At 37.1% G+C, this 23,020-nt stretch overlaps 1 protein-coding gene and 1 long non-coding RNA gene across 6 annotated transcripts; both read right to left on the bottom strand.

The window, feature by feature from the left end:
- Positions 1 to 1,785: 1,785 nt before the first annotated feature.
- Positions 1,786 to 6,285, bottom strand: LOC142166335 (uncharacterized). Of its 3 annotated transcripts, none has more exons than XR_012696670.1 (3): positions 4,869 to 6,285; positions 3,130 to 4,785; positions 1,786 to 1,961 (listed from the first exon to the last, which is right to left on the bottom strand). It is a non-coding gene; the product is annotated as an uncharacterized LOC142166335 (long non-coding RNA). The 3 variants fall into 3 exon arrangements; XR_012696669.1 differs by having other exon boundaries at positions 4,495 to 4,785; positions 4,869 to 6,277; XR_012696671.1 differs by having other exon boundaries at positions 4,495 to 4,676; positions 4,786 to 6,276.
- A 5,061-nt stretch (positions 6,286 to 11,346) lies between these two features.
- Positions 11,347 to 19,522, bottom strand: LOC107823336 (3-hydroxyisobutyryl-CoA hydrolase-like protein 3, mitochondrial). Of its 3 annotated transcripts, XM_016649960.2 has the most exons (11): positions 19,129 to 19,505; positions 18,169 to 18,270; positions 15,331 to 15,383; positions 14,169 to 14,303; positions 13,979 to 14,094; positions 13,269 to 13,390; positions 13,056 to 13,185; positions 12,408 to 12,586; positions 12,092 to 12,219; positions 11,893 to 11,994; positions 11,347 to 11,615 (listed from the first exon to the last, which is right to left on the bottom strand). In XM_016649960.2, the coding sequence occupies exons 1-11, from the start codon at positions 19,382 to 19,384 to the stop codon at positions 11,514 to 11,516; spliced, it is 1,425 nt and encodes a 474-aa protein (XP_016505446.1). In that variant the 5' UTR covers positions 19,385 to 19,505; the 3' UTR covers positions 11,347 to 11,513. The 3 variants fall into 3 exon arrangements, with proteins under 3 accessions (XP_016505446.1, XP_016505447.1, XP_016505448.1); XM_016649961.2 differs by lacking the exon at positions 13,269 to 13,390 and having other exon boundaries at positions 13,998 to 14,094; positions 19,129 to 19,522; XM_016649962.2 differs by lacking the exons at positions 13,056 to 13,185; positions 13,269 to 13,390.
- Between the last annotated feature and the right edge of the window lie 3,498 nt (positions 19,523 to 23,020).

Genomic DNA, 23,020 nt, shown 5'->3' with positions numbered 1-23,020 from the left:
GGTAAAAGCAGCATTTAGCACATTAGGCCCAAACATGTAACAAAACCAGATAAAGCCAAATATAACAATTTATCTAAGCTCAAATTTTGAACCCTAAACCAGAGATTCTGGGTTATAGTCCCCAGCAGAGTCGCCAGAGCTGTCCCACCTCCTTTTTCACCCGTGTCGCCGCAAAGGGGCGCAGAGGGAGTTTTTCCAATTAAAGGACAATCGAAACAGGATTTTATTTAAAGATTCAGAGTCGCCACTTGGGAGATTTGCGGTGTCCCAAGTCACCGGTTGAATCCTGAATCGAGGAAAAGAATGACTCTGTTTAACACTCTGTGCACCAGAAATTTGGATAAGGAATTTTGTTAACTCGGGAGAAGGTGTTAGGCATTCCCGAGTTTCGTGGTTCTAGCACGGTCGCTCAACTGTCATATTCGGCTTGATTATCTGATTTTATACAATTATGAACCTATGTGCAAATTTTAACTGTTTACCGCTTTTGTTATCATTTATTCAAAGAATTGCAACGTCGTGAGAATGCATCTCGAATTGCGCCACATAAATGTACCCACAATTTTCGATACGTTCCAACTTCGTTGAGATTTGGATTTAGGTCACATAAATGTGCACCCGAGTTTAGGAAGATAACCTTATTAATACGCGCCTAAAGATACTAACGCGTTGTTATTTTGAGAAAAGCCGTAAAGTTCGCTAGGCGGCCTGTCTCGAAATCTAAGCATTTGAAATAACTGTCCGTTGAGGGCCCCGCAGTTTGTCTATTCTTGTTTGTCGAGGCTCGTCTCATTCATTATTTTTTTAAGGAATTTGCAACGTCATGGAAATGCATCTCAAACCACGTCACAATCAATGTACCCGTGATTAACGACACATTTCGACTTCGTTGAGATTTGGATTTGGGTCACATAAATGTGCACCCGAGTTTAAGAAAGTAAATTATTAAAAGTATGCGCCTAACAGTTACTAACGCATTGTTATCTTTTGGTGAAGGCCGTGGAATTGGCTAAACGGCCCGTCCCTAAGTCTAAGTATTTTAAAACAAATATTTATTGAGGGCCCCACAATTTTGTATTTTTTATTCGGCGAGGCTCATCTCATTTTTTATTCAAGGATATCCTAAAGAGACTACATTTTCTATTAAGTTCGTCTCTAAAATAAAAGAGAAGAGGTCCTAATTAGTTACATGTTTACAAGCTCGTGCCTCTTATTGTTTATTAGATTAAGACAAATGCAAACGGAAAATTGCAACAGAGCTTACTCAAGGGAGATTGGATTGTTCCTTATTCTATTAGTTAATAACACTAAAGTTGAGATTATGAATAGAACACGAGATTGACACCCAGTAATATCAAAACAAACTAACTATTCTTTGATTAATTTAAACTAACATTATTAGATGAATTGAACTATTGGAACTAACTATGTGTAATACAAAGCTATTTTTTTTACTCTTTTTACGACTTGTCGAAGAAATGCGTCATTGCTTAAAAAACTGACATTAAGCTAACATCAATCACTAACATTTGAGAATATTAGTTACTAACATTATTCACATTGCTATTTAAAATGATGCTACTTACTCAGGCAAACTCGCAATTTCAGAACTAACCCTATTAAACCAACATGCTGATTTCCATGAACTATTTGAACCTGTTTCATGGCATAACCTATTTGAAACTATTACACGACTACTGGGAAAAAAATTAACTACACTATATTTCATAACTAGTAATCACAAACTAAGATTAATTACAATTTATATTCTCATGTTTGTAGAAATAGATTCAACAGTCTAGTTTATGCATTCCAAAATCATTCCAATACATACTATGAAATATCAAATGAACTACTGCTTATACATCAAATTAAACACAAAGAAATAGTTATTTTCAAAAATCCATTCCAACAACTCTTTACTTCCTTTCCTTTAAATTTGAGAGCTGTAGAACATGTACCTGGATAACGGAAATACAAGAAGATGAAGGAGCGGTCAGCAACAGTAATAACACAGCAACGCAGTAACAGAACAACCTAGTGACAGATTAAAATGAAGGAACCAGCAGAGTTCCAGCAAACCCAATGAAAACAGCACCCACACCAACCCACGCTGACCAGAAATAACAAACTCAACAACCACTTAAAACCTCAGTGAAAACCCAGAAATAACCAGCCTGTTTTTTACTCTCAAATTACTGAACTTTTAAATGTTAAAAATCCAGCCTAGACTCTAAGAAAAACTGGAAGAGAAACGATTTTTCTTCCTCCAAAAACCAGCCCCTCTGTGTAAAACCTATCCTCTCCAGATTTTTCAGAAAATCCTCTTATCCTCTCCCAAAACCCCCTCCTTTACTGCCTATTAATGACTCTATTTATAACCCAAAACAGGTATGGGCAACATATTTTAATCAATCCTTTTTAATCTTTTCATACCATTATGTTTTGTTCCCCACTCTTGCATGCCTTGTTCCCCACTACATTAAACAAATGTATTAATTCCCACTACCACATGTCTTTTCTTTATTTAATTCCCTTATTCCCCACTACTGAATGTTTTGTCCCCCACTATATTAAACAATGTATTAATTTCCACTACCACATGTCTTGTCCTCTACTATGTATTAAATAATGTATTATTTTAATATTATTAGTACTTAGTGGACAGAGCACTCAAATTAATCATTTTTTAAAACTTAAAATCCCAAAAATGCCCCTGAAAATACTGAAATTTACCATTCTACCCCATCAGCTATATCCAATCCTCCTAAGTCAATTAATCAAACTTTAGCAGCTATAAACAATTCATCTAATCAATTTCCAATTAATAATCAAACTCTGAATAACAAACTCACCCAAACAAACTCCTAATCGACAACGTTCATGAATTAACAACAGAGTCAAATTCATATCCGAACAAACTTAACAGAACAAGCGAGTAGATTTCAATCACTAACTTGAGCATCAATCGAACTCAAAACAGTAGGAAAGTCGTCCAAAGCGCACACACACACAATTTCAACGAATATGCAGTAGGAATATCATGCGAAAATGTTCAAAAATGAAACCACATATTAAAGCGAAACCAAAGACAAAGCAACAAAAATCTATGAACGAACTATGGCTGACCTTTATGCTAACGATCCGACGTCGAACAATGTTGAACTTCCGATGAAACACAACTTCGTTCGCAACACTGTTTCGATGCTTGACTAACAAACAAGGACTTGAACGGAACCTCAACGTACTGCCTCGAAGTATGACTGAGCATGACCTCGGATGCATGACCTCGACGTATTGCCTGGGAGACGACCATTTCAGGTCGTGGGGGAGCTGGGGTGGAAACGGTGGTGAGGCTGGTTGGTGGTTTGGAGAACTGATGGAGTCGACGGAGAAGGAGGAGGGGCAGTTGCTCGACTGAAGAGTGGTCGAGGTGAGATTGTTTGGTCGTTCAGCTAGTCTGGTGGCTTGGAGAAGAGACAGCGGCGGTGTTGTATGTTAGGGGTCCTAGGTTAGAGGTCTGTCGCTGCTTTCTTTTGTCCTAGGGTTCCGCCATTTTAGGTTGAAGATGGAGGTTCAGCTGGGGATGATGGGTGAGGCAGCAGAGGTGAAGCAGCAGCAGCCATGAGGGTGGTGGCTTGGAGCTGGAGATGGAGGGGTCGTTTAGGACGAGGGGTGAAGCAGCAGATGGTCGTTTGGGACGATGGGGACGGGGCTCAGGTGTGGGCTTTCGCTGGTGAAGATGAAGGAGGCAAGCAACCATGGAAGTGGGAGCTTGAGGGGTTGTTTGGAGAAGGAGAAGAAGAGGGGGCGAGTGGTTTAGGGTTCTCTTTTGGTTAGGGGATGAAAAATAGAAAAGGGGGGGTGGGGTTCGTTTGGGTTATGGGGCAGACCGGGTCGGGTCGACCCGGTGGGGGTTTGGTTCTTTGGGTCTGTGGTTTAAAATTGAAGAAAAGGCCCAATACGATTTTCTTCTTCTTTTATTTCCATTGCTTCTTTTTCTTCTTTTATTTTTCTTTAAATAAAACTAAAATTCTAAAAATCCTAAATTAGCCTATAAAACTAAATTAATTTATAAAAAATGCTAATTAACTCTTAATAACAATTAACACATAATTAAATGGCAATTACGATAAAATCACACAATTTGGACATTAAATGCTAAAAATGCAACGTACAATATTTTTATGATTTTTTGTTCTTGTAAAACAAACTTAATTACTCCTAATTGTAGAATCAAATCCTAAATGCAAATGCGACATATTTTGTATTTTTTAATAATTTAACAAATAAACATGCACGGACAAATACAAATAATTATCCAAAAATGCCACGAAAATTCTCAAAATTGCACACAAAGGAAAATTGTTTTATTTTGAATTTTTGGGAGTAATTCTCACATAGGGCAAAAATCACGTGCTCACACATGGGATTACCTGCGAAGAAGAGACAGCCCAAGATTAGGCTACAGGATGATATGGGTCAAAGCCTTACCTTTCAAGATATCCTTCTTCCTGTGGAAGGTGTGGAAAGCCGAACTGCCACTTGATGATTTCTTGCGTAAAATAGGATACTCCATGCCATCAAAATGTTGGTGCTGTGCTGATCCTAAGGAGGAGTCATTAGTACATTTGTTCTTCACATCCAATGCAGCTAGGAGTGTTTGGAATTACTTCCTGAGGAGAGCAGGAATTGCATTAGAAGGGTTATCTTTACAACAAGCAATTACAAAGTGTTGGACAGCACCAGTTGTTCCCAGATTGAAGCCAGTCTTACAAGCTTTACCTGCATGCATTGTATGTGAACTTTGGAAGAGAAGAAACAGTTTGAAATATGGAGAAGCAGTGTCAGTGAGCAGAGTTATTTACCAGGTGTCATCTACTCTGCAAGGTCTAGTCCAACTAAAAAAGCCTGGACTGCATGTGCCTCACAAGTGACTGGACTTACTGACAATAATGGAGTAATACACACCTCGATTGAAATATGAAAATGTGTTATGGGAATTTCCTCCAAGAGGGTGGATCAAAGTAAATACGGATGGAGCATTTCAATTGGTTATTAGAAGGAACCCAGAGAGGAGTTCAATTGGTTTTTGCATAAGGGATGAGGTAGGTGATTTGATATATGCAGAAGGAAGGGAGATTTCTGAAGGAACCAATAATGAATCAGAAGCAGTAGCTATTGTGGAGGCATTGAAGATGTGCAAAAATCTTAATTATTTTCAGATATGGCTGCAGACAGATTCCTTGCTATTAAAGAACATTATAGAGGAATCATGGAAACCTCCTTGGCGTATTACTGATCACGTTGAGGAGATTTTAAGATTGAAGGAATAAAGTATCATCAAGGTCACACACATACTCAGAGAAGGGAATACATTAGCAGACCACCTTGCCAACTATGCTCTAGATGAAGGAAATATTGAATGTCATGGCTTCTGGGATATGGACTCAAAAGGAAGGAGGATTATTAAGAAGACAAGATGCAATGTCCTTACATAAGAGTGAAGGTTGCAAGCAATTAGGAGGAAAAGAGGCTACAATTTGCTATCGGACTCGAATCATTCTTGAGGAGAGATTGGTTAGCAATTTTTCAGCTAACATTGTTTACTTTTTTGCAGGTATCTCATCGATGCTAAAGCCTTATGTTATAGTAGAATCTCAAGTGGTGGTATTAATGCCTTGCATTAAATCCACTGGGAGGACATTAAAGGTTGGCTTTGGCATATGTACAAAGATCATTTCAAGGCAGGCAATTACATCAAAAGGAATTGCTGGAACTTTGGAGGAATTTGATCGACCATTTCATGAGGCAGATCAAGAAGAGAATGGCTCTCTCGAACAAAAGATAAGAAACCGGAAGAGGAGAAAGAAGAAGTCTGGAGTGGAATGCTACGCCAAATAGCTAATGCAATAAGTGAGCACAATGTCACATGGGAAAGGAGAGATGGACTTCTAGACAAAAGGAGCTTTGGAGACAGCTTTTGTGGTCAACAGTGCACGCCTGTCTGGGAGCATGACTTTGCTATGAGGAGCTATTTGAGATGCTATGCTAGTTTGAATAAAACTCAAATATATCTAAGGGATGGCATGATTTCCAGAAAGGGAGACCTGGAAAGCACGCTAAGACAGAGCATAGAGAAACGGTACCACAAAAGAACAATAAAAAATGTGATGGTTGGTATCATTATCATAATCATGCAAGACAAGGTGTGGACTGAAGATGGGAAATTCAAGACAAACATATGGAGACCTATAGCTCGACAACATAAGGTGATAATGCACTGCCCAAAGAAACACACATGCATGGAAAACATGGGAGAAATAGGCAAAGGTTTAAAGTTTATGGCGCATGGGATGGTACATAACAATTTTGTGGTATTAAATATTGTTTTGGGGGAGCACAGTTCAATAGGAATAGACCACTGGAGGCAATATTTAATACAACAAAAATATGGATTCACGCATGGATTCAATGTGGCATGCTTCTCAAACGCACGCCTACTGCACTTTAAATCTGCCGAGTTCAAGACACAACTGGTATTGAATTTTAAATTCACGCTTTTGTGTGTTTATCTGCAGAACTCAAGGATAAAGCGTGGGTGTAAATGCCAACAATTTAACAATGGTTACAATAAAGAAAGTGTACTGCATCGACTATACCAATGGACATTGGAAGGAGGAGCTAATGCTTTTAAAATTGGCAAAGAAAGCTCACGTGATTGTCTATCCAAGGAAGATTTTTAAATTCCAAGCATTCTCCTTGGTAAATGAAACAATGGGAATTAAATTATCCTTGTTTAATGCACACCTGGTTCAAAACATACACAGAAGTATGGTCATGGCCGTTTGGAGGCATCATGACCAATTTTTGGTATGTTTAATATGCGGGAATGAACAAGGAAATAGGGTTACATTTGGAAAGCTGGACGTCAGATATGCATGCAAACAATTTATGTACTGGAATTGGGCTGAAGAAATTTGGACATGCAACATGGACATGGGTTGGGATGTTATGGACTGGAGATACAACGTGGACATGGACTCACTTGGGCTACTTTTAATAATTACAAAGTTTAGTATGCATAATATAATATCAATTTTGAGTTCATTGCTCAATTTTGGTAATAGGATCTATGTAATCAACAATGTTTATTTCTTTCATCGTCTAAGACCTCCCGACTTTGTATTTAAATTTGGATTTTTGAATTATATATATAAAAACTAGCCCTAGGCTCTTGCCTAGTGGTCAACCAAAAAAAAAAGTGGGGGTAGCCTATGAAACAAGTGTGGAAGAATGATTGGGTTGAACATGGAAATTGGAATAAAGGGAACGATTGCATTAAAAGTGCTTAGGGAGGTTAGTCACTATATCCAAATATATCCTACCCATCCCTTAGCCTACATTATAACCAAATAAAGACCTCTTGATCTTGGACTGAACAACTCGATTAGTAGAGTATTACACTAAGGGCAAGCTTATGGTGTATCTGTGTGGCATGTGAATGTTCTTTGCTGAGAGTGAGTGGATTCGTTCTATCTATAGTTCCTTGTTGCTTGATTTTATGTGTGTGGAACTTCTCTCAGAAATGTGATGTGAGGGCATGTGACTCAGGAAGAAAAAGCAAGTTTTCACCTCTGTTTAGAGTAACTAGAGTAAGCACGAATGTGGCATGGCATTAGAGTCTTCATCTGAGGTGTGGTTGTTGCACTGCTTAGGTTGTTCTTTCATAATAGCAGGTGTGACATAAACTGGGTAATGCATCGAACGATTAGGCCTAGAAGTGTGGTTCAGCTTGCTCGAGGACAAGCAAAGATTTAAGTGTGGGGTGTTGATAATAGGTGAATTGGACTATAATTAGGCCCTAAAGAACCACCTTCTTGTATAGTTTTTATGATAAAAAGTAATGACAAAATGCTCTGATTAGTGCTTTTCATGCTTTACAGGCTATATACAATAAAAGAAGTCTATGGAGTACTTTTGGGATCAATTACGGAGAAAAAGAGGCCAATCCTACAATATCCGCTAAGTGCACCACGCGAAGGCAGCAAAACCAGAACTGGAGATGGACTGCCGTGGTCCCGGCGTAACCGCGGTCAGACCGCGGCAGAAGGCTGTTGCGGATTCTAAGAGGCTAGTTGGCCGCGGTCCTAGCGTAACCGCGGTAGGACCGCGATAGGAAGCAAAAACTTGAGGGACTGAAGTGCAAAACACGGGATTTTTAGCCCAAAACCCTATATTAAACAATAGAACTCGTCCAAGGGAGGCATGTAATGTTTTTAGAGTACTTTGGCAAGAAAAACAAGTGTGAGAGATCACCCAAAACATCATATTTTCTTCTTCTCTTTATTTTTCTGGCAATTTTGATCATGAATATTTTCATAGTTTATTCACGACAAAAAATACTGGAATTAGCTCCGAACGTCGTCGCTAATTTGTCGCTAAACGCTCGTAGCTAGTAGAATCTTTTGATAATTCGTCGCTAAATGAGATTAGCGACGAATTTTTCTATTTAGGTACAGAATTTGTCTGTCGCTAAACCCTGATTTTTGTAGTAGTGATTTACCTATTGTCATGAGTAGATCAATCCTTTGTCTAGGGTTTTGATGGAACCTATTGAAGGATGAACTTATTGATTATGTTAATATAGTTTGCCAGTTTAATCTCTATTTGTTCAACTACGTGTTTGTTGTAGTTAATTGACAGGATCCTCAATTAGCTGTGCCTAATTAGTGTGCATAACTCGGGAGAGAGTGCATATTTAGGTGATTGTTGAACAACACCACTCCCAAAGTATAAGAGGGATCTATAACTGCAGGTTTAAAGGTGGGATTAGGGATAACGAAGTCTTGGGTGCAATCTAAAGTGAACTGTAATAAACAAATCCAGCTAGCGTATCTCGGGAGAGTGCGTCTAGTAAATTATCGTGATTACTCGGGAGAGATTCACGGTAAAAAGAGTGTTCATGATTGATAGAGATATCTTGGTAAATCTATATGAAACATAAACAGAAGAGATTCCATCAATAGGGGAAATCACTACCTTAGAACCTTCTTATTATTGTTCACAACTTAAGCATATTTAGTTTACAACTGTTTATTGACTTTCAATCTTAGTTATTAAATATACCATAAACTGTTATTCACAACGTTTGGGGATGTTGATTCTAAAGAATTTAGTAAGTCCAACGAATATAATTGATAGGTTAATTCTCTGTGGATTCGACTCTAGGCATAAATACTCAGGTTATATTTGCAACGTCCGCATTGTCCTTTTATAAAGCATAGTTAGGCGTGATCAGAAATCCTGCCTATAGGACTTTCATGATCGTTTCAATTCTGCATCTTATATTTGCATACTAGAGATCCTGCTTATAGGACTTTTGTTCACTTCTGTACATTAGAAAATCCTGCTCATAGGGTCCATACATGTTTTCAACAAATGTGCATTAGCAATTATCCTATAGGATCTGGTTGTTTGAATTAACTATCCTTCGTGACAATTTGTTTCATTTCTGCCCGTACACAATTAATAGATATCATGCCTATAGGATGTAAATCAATATCAAACCTAGAAATCATGCCTACAGGGTTTAAATCAACAGATATCATGCCTATAAGATTTAAATCAATTCTCCAATTAGAAAGCATGCCTATAGGAAAATAAAATCTATCTTTTTACGAGCTAAAATCAGTACTACACCCAGAAATCCTGTCTATAGGTCTTTAATTAATAAGTTCGTAAAAATCATGCCTATAGGATTTTGATAATCGATTCTAAATTCAATCGCTCTTGTTAATCACTTAGGCAACGTATCTGTAGGCTTTAATAACGATTCTGGGTTTATAATTGTGACATGTTACTGCCTGAAGTGCCCCGATTCATGCTGAACAAAATCAGTAGGCAAACAAATAGGTCTTAATGTTGTCCTCAATAAAACTGCCTTTACACTCTGTTTTCTCACATAGATATCCTGCCTATAGGATTCCAAAGTTGATAAAGTTTGTTGATCCAATTGCATGCTTTTGTTGCCTGTGTGGAGGTCAATGTGAGCCCGTACTTATTCTTTATTTGAAAGTCCTACTTGTTTTGTTTGTCGCCTAGATTTCATATTAAGCAATATAGGTTGATCTAGAACTATATCCTAAATAGAGGTCCTAATACCTCCAGGGTCATAGGTAAGTGACGGGTAGTGCACGCATAAGGAACGGTTTAGAATCAACTAGTACGCTTAAGTAACAACTTAAAGATAGTAATTGGGTAATAAAGGAGATCCCGTGCGCTAATGATATGAGTAACACCGCGACTTGAGTGAGTTATAAAGTATTGCATGGAATGATCCTATAGGCTAAAAAAACTTAGGATCACCCCCTATACCCTGTGTAAAATAAATTAAATATTGTATATGTCCCAATTGCTTTCTCTCCTTTTTAGACTAATTCGCTTAATTTATGTTCGGCCAGGACCCACCGTTGTGGATCTTGAGGGGTGCATAACACCTTCCCCTCGAGGTAATTTCGAGCTCTTACCCGATCTCTGGTGATGTAAACTAGTTATATGAGTTATCTGCTCTAGATGCCCTAACGCACCTTAATACGTTAAGTGACAACTCTTTCAATTCCAATTCTCTACCCTCTCAGAAAAGAGTTGTCCCAGAAATATCGAAATCCGATTTCGTTGATTTTGACAAATTGGAGGTTATGTTTTAAATTTGAGCTCATTTGGAGTAGTTTTAGTTATTAAATCGTACTTTGGATTGTTGAAATTCAAAGAACAAGTTTCTATTTCTGGACAATTTGCACTTCAAATCTATTTGGCCTTAAATGCATGAAAACATTAGTTGCATTTCAAACCTATTTGGCTTTAAATGCATGAAAACTTTGGTTGCACTTGATACCTATTTGTCCTTAAGTGCATGTTAAGTGCAATCTTTTCACTTCGGACCTATTTGGCTTTAAATGCATCTCAAGCACAATTTTTGCACTTTACTTAATTGGCCTTATGTGCACTGCACTTCAAGTTAAAAACATTTCTTCAACTTCAAACCCGATAAATCTAAAGTTGATCCTAAAGTGTGTAAGACTTGCAAATTTTTTTGTGAAAAGTTGATATAACTTTAATAATGATCCCAAAACTGGATATAGATTCAAGTGCCCAGCTACCCTTGCTAGTTTATTAATATATATATGGCTTCCGGATTTTGCATAAGTCCAGGAGTGAAAGTACTTCATCGAAAAATTTATATTATGTATATGTTTGCTGGCACATTTATGCGAATCCTCTTGAGACGAGCAACCAGTTGTGCATTATTTGGGATTAACGACCTTAAGAAATAGAATGGAGTCCTCACACCAACTGCACTTTATTTCCTCATAAATCACATTTAAGAGATAATGTCAACATCTGAACAGGCATCATTTGGGATTAGACACGGAAGCATGTTTTACGATTGACCAACAGAGGAGTATTTATCAACCCTAACTGCTGGAAAAATGCAGGATATCCAGGCACACTTAGACATTCAGTTCTCCAACTTCCGGGCTCAAAGGTTCAAAAAGAGCTTCCACCTCACTAAGGTTAACATCCTCCAAGCAAGACGGATTCCACTTTGGACTCTGAAAACAAAAATCATCAAAGGTTTTAGTTTCCTGCACGTTGTAAGTCGTCTCTATCGACAATACAATATGGTGGGTCTAACAGGACAATCAAGCTGCATTATTGGGAAAAGAAGAATAAATAAACCAGGAACTTTATTCAATCTTAAGAAGACGAAATCACGCCTCAACTAAGCTCAGTCGAAATTCCTTACCAGAAATGCACTACACTAAAGAAACCACAAACCCAACATTTATGCAGTTACAGTATCATGGGCTTGCAACGCAAGAAACAAACCTGATCCTTTTCCACTAAGACTGCTCGGACACCTTCGGCAAAGTCGCTCCGTAGAGCAGACCTTATAGCAATGCGATATTCAGTTCTCATGACACCATTGAGCTGGGAACGACAGAAAAGGGAGATTATAACGTTCGTGAAAAGGAAAGAATCAATATAAAAGATGTAGGAAAACTACACAACTTAGAGAGAAGCTCACACTGGACAAGTCATTCTCATTTTTACCGCGTGCAGATGCAACTCTAGAAAAAAGCTTTTGGGTGAGACAGAGAGAGAAAGGGGCCCCCTTTCTGAGCCCTTGCAGAGCATCCTTGGCCCATTCTACCACTGTCAAGAAGATGTCAAGAAGATGTCAAGAAGATGAACTCACACATGAAAAATGAAAATAAAGCATGGCTCTAAAGTTTACTCATTGATAGGAAAATAAGATACAGGACATTTATGGAGAAAAAATAGTATAAAATAGAGAGAACATGAATTCATCTATGAGAAAAGTCTTATTTGTAAAACCTTACCCAATGTATCAGCACTTTGCTGATGATTTTCTAGCTCCTCTATTATCTCTCTAATGGACTTGTTACCAGCAAAAGTAGAAATTATTCTGGGTAAAAGTGACTTCAAACGGGGTTCTGAATCAGGATTGCTACTGTATTTTGCCAACAATTCTTTTATCTCCTCATCTGGATCCTCAGAGCTGTTTTAAGAAGACAGAATAACCTATTTTAAAGTTGCAACATGTAACTGAAAGGACTTGTATCAGTAGCACAATACACATTTATCAGAAGGCATAAGAAACAATGATCTGAAGCATCTGAGAAAGAATGCTCTATACCAGATGTGCCTCATGAAATGATGATTAGGGTCCAACAATAGAAGCACTAAAAAAGCTTGAAACATTGGGCCAAGAAGTTTACTCAATTTGGGGAATCTCTTCCTCCAAGGCAAAACATGGATTTGAAGAGAAAAGACACAACTCAAGGTATGTCAACATCAAAGGTCTTTACAAGCACTATAAAGTGCAAAAATATCTTTTATTCGAGCAGCATAAATAAGATAAAGGGACTCAAAGGCCAAGGAGCTGTTCACGTCTCATGGATACGAGTAATTAGTCAAAAATTTGACAATTAGTGCACTAGAGAATAGTGCAAGATTTTGAGACATACAATTTAGTTGCAAGCAAAGCTTCCTTCAACGTACTCAAATTTGCAGAAGGGACATAATGAGTTCCCAGACCAACATAGAGTGCATCAGCAGGTGTTGATATCCTATTTCCAGTAAGTGCAAGATAAGCACCTGCAATTGCTTAATTGATTAAGCAAACACATAGGGAAGGAGTGGGAAGATAGTTCTATGAACCACACATATATCATTTTCACCGCTTTCTCCCTCCAACAAGATACAACAACTATGCCTCAGTACCCCAACACGGCGGTATTTATTCTGACTTCGATTCAAATTGCATTTGTCTGTCCAATTACCAATGAAGAGACGGGCAAGCCTAAGTGCCAATAAAGAGAAAATGGTCATTCAGCTTCTAGAAGGTGCTTTAGGACTAAACGAAATTAAAAAGATAATAAGTAATTAAATTTTCAATTTTTTGATGCAAAAGAAATAATAACTTCCCAATGCATAAAAGGGATGTGCTTATAAACACCAAGCTGAAATGCATGAACTGGTATGAGGTGTTTTTTCTTCCTGAAATTCATAAAAGCAGGAAAATCACCTCGGACACCTTCCAGATATTCTGAAATGTTGGTCATAATTCCTACCTCTAAATTTTGGAAGCCCATCACTAGCATTCAATATAACATACAGACACTGATGAGAGCATGCTTCACTTGCTCGCTTTAGCACCTAGATATTCTTCAATACCTTTTGCAATCTTCCATGCTAGATGAGGGAGATCAATTACCAAGTCAACTCCTATAGTCTCATCTTGTTAATAAAAACTTAAGCTATTACTTATGAGAGAGATCCATCTGTCTAAACATGCCTCCAGTTATAGGAGTTTCCATCTTTTATTTCTCTCTGAAGTTTCATGCAACAAGATTGGTCTTTGAAATTTTCTCAGCAAGAAATACTCAACTGAATAGAAGAAAATATACCAACTGTGCCTTCTCCAGGACCATGTGCTGCTATATAAGAAAAACCAACATCTGGAAACAGCCCAATTCCGTTTTCTGGCATCGCTAGAACAGTCCTCTGGAACCAAAAAAAAAGTGTAACTAAGATGTACTTGCAAAAACGAGTAATCTTCCATAGACGTAGAGAAGTACCTCTGTGATAAGCTTGTAACGACCATGACCAGATAAACCAATTCCAAAGCCCATTGTAATGCCATCCATGAAGCTGATATAAGGCTTTTTGTACCCCAAGATTTTACATATTAGAGGATACTCAGCTGTGAATACCTGTTACATGCATTTCTACTTTTACATAAAGCCCTTCTTCTAACTCAGACACAGTATTCAAATCAATATAAGCATAAAATAACACATTCAAGCACTACATAGGAGGATCTGCATAAATAGTGGAAGAGCAGATTGGAGCATGTTCTGGTGATGATTTGGAGTTAAGAGGCTCCTCAATACACGTGTGTGCCTGACAAAGAGAGTCTAAATTATCTTTCACATGGAAAGAACTTAAGATGTATGTACCATATACTGCTACACGCATGTGCATACACATGAAGGGATAAGCTCTATGATTGCATCAGATGATAAAAGATCGTTAAATAAGCACCCAATTGGTTGCATCGGATAAAGTGCACTACCAAACTTAAAGATAAGCATGCTAAAAGAAAGGCCCATAAGTCTTCTAACATGCTTATATTTGAGTTTGACAGTTCACATAATCTTACACAACCAATGACCACTTATACAAGTCTTAGATAGTAGTAAAAGAACTTAGGGAGGAGCAAAACCATTTGCGACATTCATAAAATATTGACTTGTGAAAACAGATATTGTTTATATCAGAAGAGTAGAACTTAGAGAAAAAACTAAACTATCTTCAGGATGGCACAATTATAATGTGGCTCAATGTTGTTTTCTATAGGTCTAACAAAACTTTCTCTCTACCTTCACAGAGTAGGGGTAAGGTATGCGTACACTCTACCCTCCCCAGACCGCACTTTGTGGGATTACACTGGGTTTGTTGTTGTTTCTTAGGCCCCACACAATTAATTAATTCCTTCTTTCATCACAGACTAAAAGGCCTGCCTGTACTTTTGTGTACAGAACTGATAATTGCAGATAACACAATGGCTCTTTTGATACATATTGGGACCTAAACTAGCAACATGTGCCGGTAGTCTGCAAAGTTTGCAACATTCATAGTGTTTGTTCTACTGCTAGTGCAGTCTGCTGTGAGTCTGGGATTTCTTTAGCTGAGTAGAGCAAGTCTTGAATTAATCATGTTTCGAAGGAGACTACAAACCTCAATCATATCTGACTGATGTTTTTTGGTTGCAATCTGCTTAATATCACCACCTGCAGGTAAAACACTAGGACTTTTGTTATCCATCATCATATTAGCATCAACTAATTAAGACTGTAAGCAAACGAAACTACAGACAGCAAACTCTGAACTACACTGTGGAAGATACCAGCTTTGACACAACAAAAGGTACAAGATAACATGATACGCCGAACTGACACTTGTAGGGAAAATATAATCTATATATATATATATAAAGGAGGGACTTAGAAAAGTGATGTGGCACCTCTCTAAAGCCAAGGACTATATTTATCTTTTTTCTCCTTTTTTTACCTTTTCTTACTCATTTTTCATTTATTCTATTAATTAAATTAATAGAAAGTCCAAAAGTCATGTTCTAATGTGTTATTTTGGTTTCTCTTCGCCATAAATCGTTTTGTTTCCAAACCGTTGCGAAAGTAACTCATTGTCTCTATTATTTCTTCCGTTACTTATAGTTAACCATTATTAATATATGGTAATGTTGTACCATTTGAATTCTGCCAACAAACTCATATATATATATATATGTATACACATCAAAGGTACCGCTACATAACTCACCTCTTCAACTTCCTTATCCATAACTCTCAAACTGTTAAATTTTAATTTATAAGTTAATGACACTTTATGACATTCCTCCATTTTGCCGATATAAATTCATATTTTGTCATAAAGATTTTTCCCCCAAAGTTATGTTTTTCATGTCATATTTGGAATGGTAATGTTGTTTGTTGTGGAATCAGATGACAAATTTAGATATTAATTTACTCTCTTTTCCTTGCAGAAAGACAGATATGTGATGGTAGTGCTCCTATTTTCTAATCAGAATAATTACACGAATGATTGCACAAACCACGAAAGAAGCATACAGTGCTATAGTGATTGCTACTTTTTCATTTCTTTGGTAGAAACAAATGCCTTAAGCTACATGTATAGAATAACTTGATTACATATAGACCTTAAATAGGAGAAAAAGTCCCGACATTGATGAATATACAATTTATAAAAAATAAATCTGGCAGACAAAAACACATTCCTAAAATATAAATGTACTACAATAGAGAATGAAACAATAAAATAACACTTAAACATAAAAGTAATGGGTATACTGTAGACAAATATTCATACAACTTTTCGATAAATGTATAATGTTGCCACTATGGGGAATAAAATAATAAAAGAACATTACTACAAAATAAGAACAATAGGTAATATTTTGATGGTGCTAATTTAAGTAGCCTTCTCTTCCTTTTGGATTGACATACTAATTTCCTAAGAACCATGTCTTTTGTCATGAAGAGTTAATGCAAAATACTACAGGTGTCAATAATAAGATGGATTAAAACTTGAAATCCATTATTTTAAAAAGAATCATTAAAATATGTTTTTCAATATAATGATGAAATAAAAGCTCATAAATTTAATAAGTTCTTTATAACTGCGCGAAGCGCGGTGTAATTTACTAGTGATGTAATAAAAGAATGCCTTTTGCACAAAAGTGCACTTTTGTCCTTTCAAACTTCAGCGACAACCCCCTTAATATTCAATCCTGCATTGGCAATGAATGGTCATCCTCAAATCTTAGAAGCATAGGGGATACTATGTCACTTAATGTGTTAGGCTCTAACATAATGAATAACGATAAAATATCAAAACCACTTTAAGAACTAGGTGGTGCAAAAATACCAAATAGAGGTCCAGCAAGTACAACAACAACAAACCCAGTGTAATCCCACAAAGTGGGGTAGGAGGGTAGTGTGTACGCAGACCTTACCCCTACTTTGTGAAGGTGAAGAGGTTGTCTATGATAGACCTTCGGCTTAAGGAGAGTTGAAAAAGAAGCCGAAACAACAAAACAATAACAACATCAAGAGAAGATAAATAAAATACAATAAAAAATGTGCAGATAAGAAAATACAAGAAAACAAGACTAATACCAAAACTACCCGCACGAAAGAAAAACACGCACTGCTACCTACTAACCTTCTATCCTAATTCTCGACTTCCACACCCTCTTATCAAGCGTCACGTTCTCAGTAAGCTGAAGCTGCTATGTCCTTCCATATTAGTTATCACCACTATCCAATACTTCTTAGGCCTACCTTTACCTCTCATCAGCCTGTCATGGTCAACCTCTCACACCTCCTCCCAGTGCATCTATGCATCTCCTCTTCACATGCCCGTACCATCTCAGCCTTACTTCCCGCATCTTATCCTCCACGGGGCTACTCCCACCTTGTCGCGAATATCTTCATTCCTAATCTTATCTCTCCTGGTATGCCCACACATCCATCTCAACATCCTCATTTCTGCTACTTTCATCTTCTGGACATGGGAGTGCTTGATAGGCCAACACTCCGTCCCATACAACATAGTCAGTCTAACCACCACTCAGTAGAACTTACCTTTAAGTTTTGGTAGTACATTCTTATCACACAAAACCCCGAAAGCGAGCCTCCATTTCATCCACTCTGCTCCAATACGATGTGTGACATCTTTGTCAATCTCCCTTACCTTGGATTATTGACCCAAGGCACTTGAAACTCCCTCTCTTGGGAATGACTTGTGTATCAAGCCTCACTTCCCCGTCCGCTTCATGAGTCACCTTGCTGAACTTGCACTCCAAGTATTCAGTTTTAGTCCTGCTCAACTTGAAACTTTTAGACTTCAGGGTCTATCTCCAAACCTCCAACCTTGGTCCTAGCGTTAACATCGCAATGCATCTCGTCGATCAATACTATGTCATCCGCAAATAACATGCACCACCCATCACGTAAATAATAGAAAGAAAGTTACCTGCTGAAAAGGCACGGGGGGAGCTACTGTCGACCAAAACACACTTCACCTTTGGGTCTGTTTCCCATTCATCCATGAAACTCTTGTATTTGATATCCATATCTGCATCATATTTGAATGAAATATGAATGCAACAAAGATCAAATTCAGCAAATGATAATGCTAATAACACTAACATTGATTGATGATATCACAACATAGTACTCTTGGAGGGGATTGTTGAGAAAGAAAAGGTGTAGCCAAAGTTCATTTAGGAAAGAATTCAAAGCACATCTTATTGTCCAATCAGTTAAATGAAGTAAATATCATTGGGACAAACTAAAGGCCTAAAACAGGTTTCTTAATATGTTCATTTCTGATTTTGGAGTGAGTCATCTTGTTCTTGCTCCCTAAGAAATTAAACTACAATACTTTCTCCTGTTTCCATAGGTTCAATATCGTTCTAGTATTAAAATCATAATCGATGCAGTTGTAGTACACGAGTCATGATTATAACCGCGTCATCTTTAGAACATATTCTTTGATAGGTTACGACTGCTCATTAGACAGTTTAGTTGAATAAGGCCACAGCTTCTGAAATATGGCTTACACGAACTTGTATCCTGATCATAGCTTGTAATTTATTACTTCAGGTATTTTTTATAAGGAAAAATTAGATAAGCAAATAACCATAGATAGTGATTCAACAAATGCCAAATGATTTACTGGACAAGCTTTTTTTTTTCAGGCTATAATTAAAAAAACTAACAAACTCCATTAAGTTGCCGACTCATGCACCTCAAAGTCAAACATTTGGCATCTGATCCTAATGTTTGACTTCTTAGCACTAAAACCAGAAAAAAGACACGAACAATTTGCAAAAATGAACTGATAGGACTAAGAAAAACTGAACAAATATTATCCGGCTAGGATCCACAATTCCACATTACATACAGAGAAGTATAAGAATCGAAAGTTCACCTAAATTCATTGCATTGAGATCTTTAGGACGATCGAGCGTGATAACAGCGACGCCGTTAGGGTGGACATGTCCTTTGACGAATTCATCGGCGCCGGAGGCCATGGTTGCGAAAGTTCGAAGAGTAAGAAACGTCGTCGTCTTTGAGTAATTAGGTAATTGGGAGTGAGAAATCCGGTTTTTGAAGAACGGAGCTGAGAGAAGAGTGGTGGATCGACTTAGCTTTAGAAGGTGAGAAGCACCAAAAAGACTTCCCATCCTTTTCCCAGAACGTGCGTGCCTGGATTACAGAATTGTTCAGTCTGACTTCTGAGTGTGTCCTCTAAGTTAAGTTGCACATTTGGCATTTCAGCCAAAAATTATTTGCATTCAGCCCTGAGTGTGGCGTTGCGTGAATACCCCATAAACGAGTAACTCAAATTTCAAAAGTATAATTTCATTCCAATTTAGATGAGGTAGTTTAAAAATAAAATACTTTTGAAACTTGCGGTCTTAAAATCTTAACGGATAAAAGTTTTGTGAGGCCATGGCATTTGTGTGATTATAAAAACTTCTCATTAAGGATAATAAACAAGTAAAACGAAGAGTTTAAAATTTAATTATTTCTCAATTTAGAAGTATGTCATTTATTTTGGAACTGACTAAAAAAAAAGTACATCATCTAATTTGAAACATAGGGGTAATAAACACTATGTTTACATTATAAAATAAAAATTGTATACAAAAGTGTAAGTTTATGAAATTGATTAATGTCGATACGATTTAGCTAGCTAAATAAAGGAAGAAACTCGTAGACAACCAAGAACCATAATAAGTTCATGATAATTTTAGAGCAAACTTTATAATCCAATATAAATTTTTAACTATATTTTTCTATATTGATAGGAGTATCTAAGGGTAAAATGATCATTGAATTTTTTATGGTAATTGGTAATTCAACTTTGATATTTGGAGCATCGATAGTACAAGGTCTGGATTTCTTTGACATGACTATAATGACCCGATCGGTCATTTTGAGCATTTGCATTCCGTTCGATGGTTCGAGGACATGAGTAGCTCTGTATGATGTATTATGATGTGATTCTTCGAGTTAATAAAGAACCAACCGACCAGGATTAAGATCTTGAAACGAAAACATGTGTTTGTGGGCCAATTTCAAGAAACAACGTATCTCAAGTTTTAGGACTCAGAATCTGATGATTCAAAAAACAAGGTGAAAATGACGATCTGAACTATAAGAAAGACTATTTACTCGTTCGAAATAAGTAAATATTGATATTGCACCAGTTCAATGAAAGTTATGATTCTATGATATCAAAACAACGAATTTAGATCAAGAAACGTGTTCTTAAAAGATCAAGAACTAAACAAGTTCCTAAAGTCACCACTTGGAATCAATTAGAGTAGGTATGGCGCACACTTACTATTTTTATAAGTTCCCTTTGGCGGGTCAATTAGGCAAAGGATCAAATTCTGGCGATATTCGCACATAGTCCTGGTTGAAAGACGGACGACATCCTATGAGGCAGATTCGTTCCCCCAAAGTGGATATTGCTCCTCTTTGGCAATCGTGATGAATAAACACCACACGCAATTGAAAACAAGATAAAGACTATCATCACCTTGTTTGGAACCAAAAACAAGGATAAAAAAAGACAAAATAGAGAAATATACTCTTTTGTAAAACTAGGGCAATCCTCAAAAACGTGAATTGCATTTTACAAGGCAAGAGAACCCTTTATATAGGCCTAGAGTCTCTTATTTGATAACTACAATTCCTATTCTAATAAGGAAATAAAATAACTAAAGACAAGAAAAGTAAAATCTCTATTCTACAAGGAAAAGAAACTAGAATCCTACTAAAAGGAAAATCCTTATTCTAAAAAGAATAATATAAATCCTATTTTAAGAAGGAAAGTGTGGCTTCTTGAAATCAATCTTGAGCTTCTTGGACTTCTTGCACTTCTTGAAAATAAGTCCATATCTTTGGACTTGAGCTCTAAAACATTATCTTGGCCAAAATTAGTAAAACTTAACATAGATTCTTCTTTTACATCATTCTTCCCTGGTTGAGAAAGACTCGTCCTCGAATCTAAAGGCTCCACAAATGGCACAAGATTGACAACTTCCATAATTTGGTTGGACTCATATTCACCAGGCTCTAAGTTGTATTTTTCTAACTTGTCAAAGAGCTTCATTGTATTGTAACAAAGTTTAGCATGTGGCCGAACTAAATCCCATTTTCTCAATAGTAACTTTGTACCAATATTTTTGTAATGAATCCTCTTAAATTGGTTTTTAAACACTAATTCATAATCATAAGTTATTTTATTTTTATCTTCAAGAATCTTAAACTTCTCTATGTCAATGTGTTGCTTATGGGACATGTCCAAAAAAGTCGATTTAGTACCACAAAACCCTGTAAAAGAATCAAATTCAAGTACCTTTGGATCAAGCTTGAAGATCGAAGTATATCTTCTCGAGAACTCATCAGCAACAATGCTCTCATATTTAACTAGATCATAACCATAGATGGAATTTGTGTTGAGAACTATTCCTACATATTCTTGAAAATATTCATCCTTTGGGGGCAAGAAAAAAGCTGGAACAAAATATGAACTAAAACCCTCCACTATGGACTCTTTTTTAAGCAATCCTTCCTCTCGTATTTATAAAGTTTCATGGACTTCTGGATTAATGCAATTTGTTGCCTCGTTTGGAATGATAAAATCAACAATCAAATCAGTATTATGTTGAGCATCTCTATTAGGTAAAAAGTTAAGCTCACATATGGGATGCTCCAACGGATCATCATCAAACTTCGAAGGTAAATCCTCAACTTATGGATCTAGTGCATGTTCCTCCTCCCTGTGCTCTTCCATAGTAATACCAACATTCAAAGACTTTTTTCTGAATAAAATAATCCTATTTTAAGAAGGAAAAAATCTCGACTTCTTGAAATCAATCTTGAGCTTCTTGGATTTCTTGCGTTTCTTGAAAATAAGTCCATATGGACTTGAGCTCTAAAACATGATCTTGGCCAAAATTAATAACATTTAACATAGATTCTTATTTTACATCATATTAGGACTTGTGTGTATTGCCGGTTCTAGTTTTCATGTGATGCGATTTTTATTTGGAAGAATGATTCAAAAATATGAAGTTTTAAGTTGGAAGAGTTGGCCAAGTTTGACTTTTATGTATTTGACCTCAGATCAGAGTTTTGATGGTTCCGTTAAGTTCGGATGGTAATTTTGAACTTAGGCGTATGCCCAGATTTGCATTTGGATGTTCCTAGAAGGTTTCGGTACTATTTGACGAAAGTTGGCAATTTGAAGCTTTGGGAAAGTTCATAAGTTTGACCGGGAGTTGGATTTGATGATATCATGTTTAGATTCTAGTTTCGCGAGTTGAAATAGGATCGTTATGACTTTTGGAACTTGTGTACAAAATTTGATATCATTCCGAGTTGATTTTGATATGATTCGGCACGAGTTTTGAAGTTGAAAGTTCAAAAGTTCATCAAGTTTGATTTGAGGTATGATTCATGGTTTTGATGTTGTTATATGTGATTTGAGCCTGTGAGTAGGTCCATGTTATGTTTTGAAACTTGTTGGTATGTTCGAATGGGGTCCCGAGGGGCTTGGGTGAGTTTCGGACCATTTTCCCTTTATGTGTGGTTGTTGGTTGCTATTGGTAGTCATGATGCGCACCTGCGATTGGTTTTACGCAGGTGCGGTGGTCATAGAAACAAGGTCATGGACGCACCTACGAAGAAGAGATGGGTTGTGTCTGCAGATGCAGTGTAGGGGATGCATTTGCGAGGGCACAGATGCGGTTGTTTGACGCAGAAGCGAAAGGCTAGGCTAGGGAGAACATCGCAGATGCGGAATG

Source organism: Nicotiana tabacum, chromosome 11 (genome assembly GCF_000715075.1).
Source record: "Nicotiana tabacum cultivar K326 chromosome 11, ASM71507v2, whole genome shotgun sequence".
Classification (NCBI taxonomy): Eukaryota; Viridiplantae; Streptophyta; class Magnoliopsida; order Solanales; family Solanaceae; genus Nicotiana; species Nicotiana tabacum.
The sequence above is the reverse complement of the archived record's forward strand: the minus strand, read 5'-3'. Positions and strand labels throughout refer to the sequence as shown.

What these genes read in the sequence shown, in the direction of transcription:
- LOC107823336 (XM_016649960.2), bottom strand. Translation starts at nt 19,384, where the DNA reads ATGGGAAGTCTTTTTGGTGCTTCTCACCTTCTAAAGCTAAGTCGATCC. An exon ending in TCTCAATGCAATGAATTTAG is followed by an intron (nt 18,271 to 19,128) that starts GTGAACTTTCGA and finishes AATATGATGCAG; the next exon opens with ATATGGATATCAAATACAAG. An exon ending in CTTGTTGGAGGGAGAAAGCG is followed by an intron (nt 13,186 to 13,268) that starts GTGAAAATGATA and finishes AAGCAATTGCAG; the next exon opens with GTGCTTATCTTGCACTTACT.